The sequence below is a fragment of the Plasmodium reichenowi genome, chromosome 13 (assembly GCF_001601855.1).
Source record: "Plasmodium reichenowi strain SY57 chromosome 13, whole genome shotgun sequence".
In the NCBI taxonomy this organism is placed as follows: Eukaryota; Apicomplexa; class Aconoidasida; order Haemosporida; family Plasmodiidae; genus Plasmodium; species Plasmodium reichenowi.
Window position 1 is genome coordinate 724,743 of NC_033658.1, and position 6,014 is coordinate 730,756.

General features: G+C 16.5%; 2 protein-coding genes across 2 annotated transcripts; both read left to right on the forward strand.

Moving 5' to 3' along the window:
• Nucleotides 1-1,685: 1,685 nt before the first annotated feature.
• On the forward strand, nucleotides 1,686-3,355 carry PRSY57_1317500 (hypothetical protein; the record flags this gene model as incomplete). The annotated part of the gene is made up of 8 exons (XM_012909111.2): nucleotides 1,686-1,727; nucleotides 1,888-1,953; nucleotides 2,060-2,206; nucleotides 2,276-2,389; nucleotides 2,517-2,614; nucleotides 2,761-2,825; nucleotides 2,933-3,039; nucleotides 3,308-3,355. 8 exons carry the CDS (start codon nucleotides 1,686-1,688, stop codon nucleotides 3,353-3,355), a joined length of 687 nt encoding a protein of 228 aa, XP_012764565.1.
• Nucleotides 3,356-3,671: 316 nt separating this feature from the next.
• PRSY57_1317600 (hypothetical protein) lies at nucleotides 3,672-5,276 on the forward strand (the record flags this gene model as incomplete). The annotated part of the gene is made up of 1 exon (XM_012909112.2): nucleotides 3,672-5,276. One exon carries the CDS (start codon nucleotides 3,672-3,674, stop codon nucleotides 5,274-5,276), a length of 1,605 nt encoding a protein of 534 aa, XP_012764566.2.
• Between the last annotated feature and the right edge of the window lie 738 nt (nucleotides 5,277-6,014).

The window sequence follows — 6,014 nt, forward strand, 5'->3', positions numbered from 1 at the left end:
ATTAATCAAATTATTTTGAGGATTCATTTTTTTGTTAATTATACTACATATATTATATATATATATATATATATATATATATATATTTTTGAACCATTTCCCTTACATTCAATGAATAGGAATAAATATTGACATGGATTAATATTAACAATATATATATATATAAAATATGCATATATATTTTTACGTTGGTAACATTATATAACTCTTTTCCTCAAGTTTTATAAAAATCTAAAATAATTATTTATTATATCCTCAAATATAATAAAATAATAAATATACATTATATATATATATTACATTTATGTATTTTTTTATATGCACATATATAATATTTATATTTATTTCTTAGCGTTATAACAATAAAAATATCTTTTTAATTTAATGAGAAATGTTATTAATACTATTAAAATTATGTATATCTTTATTATATATATATTTAAGCATATATGTATAAATATTATATATATTCAACTATATATTAGGAATAAACCACATATATATATATATATATATATATATATATATATTTATTTATTTATTTATATATACATAGCATTTCCAACATTTCAAAAAAAATGTTACTTAAAAGACAAAGTTTAAAAATAATTCTTTTAGGAATAACTACCATATTTTATGTCTTCCTAATATATATTTGATGAATAATAATTACACGAGTTATAAATTTATAAAAGATACTTTTTCATAATAACATAGTTACATATATTTGTTTTGTCATCATTCCATACAAAAAAAGAAATTATGATGTAGTAATAGAATAATATCCAAAAAGAAAAAAAAAAAAAAAAAAGAGCAAAAATATGATTTATTAAAATAAATAATTTATAAATATATTTAATACTTACATATAACAAATAACCAAATATTTCTTTTTATATAAAAATATTAAGAATCTATTATTAAAATGATAGATATATATATAACAATTCTTCCCTCATGCTAACTAAAATAATAAAAGAAAAGATTATATATATAATATATGTATGGAATATCATATAAAATTATCAACATTCTTAGGTTCAATGAGAAAAAAAAAAAAAAAAAAAAAAAAAATTAAAAGACATATATAAATGTGTATTTGAATAGATGTATATATTTTTATTAATGTGTATTAAATATATATATATATATATATATATATTTTTCTTTTCAAATGAAGAGAAATTAATTATATGTAATATAAATAATGTAGAGCATTTTATCTTCTCCTGATAAGTATATACATTATTTACAAGGTCAAGTTATGTATATCATACGTATATTTTTTAGTTGTATATATATCATAACATAAATATATATAGCTAGATAGATAAAAAAAAAAAAAAAAAAAAAAAGCCAAGGAATAGTATTCCTTTATGTTTTAATATAAATAAGGTTTTCCAAATGATATAATATATATATATATATAATATTCATATGTATTGATATGAATGAATATATTTTAATAAAAATTAAAAATATTGTTTTATATGTGAACAAATTTAAGCATATAAAATTCTTAATTATATATATATATTATATGAATATCATTATATATTAAAAGCAATAAAATACTAAGGTAATTTTATAACTTGTCCTTTTAATATTATATAATATATATTTTTTTCTTTTTATAGATATGAAAATATATACCTTATACATGACACTTCATAAGTGTTATTAAAATGGAATACTTGATATTAGAAGAAAAATATAAAAATCTTCTGGTTAAAAATTAATTTAATTTTTTCTACGTAACAATATATAATATATATATTATATATATATATATATATTCATATGTGTGTGTTTATTTATATATAACCTATAATATTATAACATGTAAACATTTATATATTATATACACATTTATAATACATAAAAAAGAATAAATCTAACTATGAAAATAGGCTGCTTAAGAAAGAAACAGAAATACTTAACAAGAAATTGGAGGTACATATTCGGATAAAATTAAATGATCAAATAAAATGAAACATGTATATAATATATATATATATATATATATATATTTTATTTTTCTTATTAATTATACAAAAAGAATTTAGAAAGTGCTTATATAGATACTGAAAATAAAATAACGGAATTTATTAAAGATAAAGAAGAATTAGAAGATTATTTATATAAAATAAAAAGAGAAAATTTGGATTTAAAAGATGAAGTTTCTAAATTAAATGAAAAAATACAAGTAAAAATTGCACATAGTAAAATATATATATATTATATTATATTATTTATATGGTTGTATACATTTTAGGATTTAAAAGGTTTAACTAAAACCTATAGAAAAATGATTAAAAATAGAAATAAGGAATTATTCGAATCAGAAATTTTAATGGCAGAAAATATTAATTTAAGAAATAATATACAAGTAATATTAATTTTTTATTTATTTATATATAATTGTATATGTCGTTCTTATTATATTTGTAATTTCTCCCACTTTAATAATTATTCTTTATTTTTATGTTATATGCTATATCCACCTTTCATTTAAGGTTGTGAATAACGAGAAATTAAGTTTAGAATCAGAACTAAACAAGAAAAAAAAAATTATTAATGTTATCAAAGATAAATATAAAAAGAATATAGGAAGGTATAAAAATTATAGTATATATATATCATTTATAAATCTTAATAATTTCTCTCCTAATTTTGATAATATATCATAAAAAAAAGAAAAAGAAAAGAAAAGAAAAAAAAAAAAAAGTAATCATAATTTTATATTTCTTTTGTGCTAAGATTATTGGAAAAATTTAATCAAAAAGATAGACACATATATGAATTCCAATCTTTTATTATTGATGGTAATAAAGAATATAAATATGTGTTTTCTTTTAAACACATTATCCTTTATACATGTGAATAAATATATGAATAAATATAAATTAAAATTTTATTTCATTTATTATAGAACTGAATAATTTAAAAGAAGTCATATTACGTGAAAATGAAAATATGCATTTCGATGAAACCTTAATGAATAATAAATTCATGAATATAAGCTTTCATTTAGATATTGTAATATTAAAAAAAAAAAAAAAATAATAAAAAAAAATAAAATAAAATAAAAGAACAATAAAAAAAAATAAAAGAAAAGAACAATAAGAAAAAAAAAAAATAAAAGAACAATAAAAAAAAATAATTTCTTATTGATATGTTTTTTTTTTTTTTTATAATATTATATACTTAATTACATTTTAATAAATAAGCAAATATATATTACACACAGTAGTAAACATATGTGTTTTTAAAGTTGTATCATATTTTTAATTTTATTTTTTTTTAGTTAACCAAAAAATTAGAAGAAAAAATGACGATATCTATAATTGAATAACATTGAACAAAATAGTACGCACATATATATACATATATATATATATATATATATATATATATATATATTATATATTATATATTTGATTTTTATTTTTATTTTTATTTTTCGATTGATCAAAATGTTTTAGCGCTTCCAATATTTGTATATATATTCTCATGAATTTCTTTCCTTTTGATAATTTTTATATATTTATAAAATGGAAGAAAAAAGGAGTTTTAAATTGCAGTTAAAAGAATGAATATATAGTAATGTTATATTATTATATTATATTATATGTTTCCCTATTTTGTTTTGTTTTTATTTATTTAGAAAAATGGAATATTTTCTTAATAGCACTTTAAAAAAATGTGATAATAAATTGCCATTTTTTTTAGGCTCAAAATATAAATTCTCTAGTTTATTTGAGAATAGCAAAAAGAATGTTAATCCATTGAGTTTTGAAATGAAAGAAATAGATGATTATAATTACAGGAATTTATTAAGAAATGAGAAAGCGTTTTTAGTTTATGGATATGCAAATTATTCTTATAAATGTATAAATATTTTTAATAAATTAATTAATATTGTAAAAGAAGACTTTGAAAATAAAGCAGACAGAAATGTGTCCATATATAAATTAAATGTAAGCAATAATAATTTATTAGTTAAACAATTTCATATAAAAAATATTCCCTTAATCCAACTTCGGTATAATAATAAGTTAATGCAAGAAATAAATGGAAATGAATTAAATGAAAATAATATTAAAAATATATTAAAGAGATATTATAATTATTTTAATACATTAGATTGTGTAAATGATATTAATGATTTTTTAGTAAGGGAAAAGGAGTTATCATATAATAATAACGAATCATTTTTTGAATCATCCAAAAGTTATAATAATTTGAAGGATGAATCTGATAATGCTTATAATGAATTAACTTTTATTAATGATGAGAAGAAACATATAATTACTAATGAAATAAAAAATCATTTCAAAAATAATATATTAGATAAATTACATTTAAAATATATATGTTCTTCTTATATTGTTTTTAAAAAATTGGAATTACTTCTAATGGAAAAAAGTACCAATATCAAACTAATAAAACAATTTTTAAATGATATTATTTTTCATCATAGTACATATTTAGATATAAATCAACATTATAGTAAAATAACGGCAAAAGCCTTTCTTTATTTATTTGATGAACATTTAATATCTATAGAAAAATTGATAGAATTAAAAAATATAATATTACAAAATGAAAACCAAACAGATATAAAAGTAGATGATATAAAATTAATTAATTTTCTTGAACCAATAATTAATTTTGATAATAGCAAAATAATTCATTATAATAAATTTCAATGTATAAATGACTTCCTATCAACATCTGAAGAAACTAATGATCATATCAATTTATTATTATCATCATCTTCAATAAAGAAAAATATTTTAAATACACAATTAATTGATATAAACCAAATAAATGATGATATAAAAATAAAATATTTAAGTCGAATATATAGAATATTATCAATAAAATATTTCCATATAGGAGATATTCAAAATTGTTTATCTTATGCATTACACTCATACAAACTAAATGCACCATTAAATAATATAGACAGCAATAAATCCAAAGTTCTTATTGAAAACCTTATTTTATATTATGGAGCATACAATAAGGATATTATTCATTTCTTAAGTGAATTACAATTTTTGTTTACAGATAAAAATTTCAAAGTTATTAAATTACCACACACAAGAGCATTCAAAGGGGGAAGACCAATGATGAAAAGAGGTAAATCAGGAAAGTGGCTTTGGTTAAGCCCAGATTGGAAACCTAGATGGTTAAAAAAAAAATCCAAATTAATATTAGAAGAAGAATGGAAATGTGTTCCTGACAAAAATGTTCCATTCTGGAACTAAAACAAAAATGTTATAATATAAAAATATCCTTTTGAAGAATAAAATTATCTTTTTAAGCAAAAATGTATAAAGTTATTTGTTTTTTTGTTTTTCTTTTTTTTTATCATTTTCCCAATTTATTCATCTGTGTGAGCTTTTATTTAGTTCACTATTAAAATTTTGTTAAAAGAATAAAATTATGTTTTAGTAATTTTGATTTTTTTTTTTTTTTTTTTTTTTTTTTTTAACTAGCTAATTTTCTGAAAAATATGAATATAATTTGATTACTAGCCATTAAATGAAAATTAGGAAAATTGTTTTATGGCTAGTTATTTAATAAAAAATATGAACATATATATATATATATATATATATTACATTTGATATATTTATTTTTTTTTATTTTTTTCTGTTAATATATATTTTCTACATATGTTTAAATGTGTCTTTTATAAAAAATATTAATATAGTACTTTATATTTATAAGTATAAGATTTATATAGTTAAAATGAATTATTGAAATAAATTAAAATGTAAAGTTAATGAAAATAAGAAGTTAATAAATAATAATATAATTATCAATTATGTGCATACATATATGCTGATGAAATTTATATATGTTTTTAACCTTGATATATTTATATATATAATATTACCAAGGCAAAAAAAAAAAAAAATAAATAAATAAAATAAAATAATAATATAATTAAATTACTAACTAAAAAAAGATATATATTTCTTTTTAGAACGTTGTAAAGA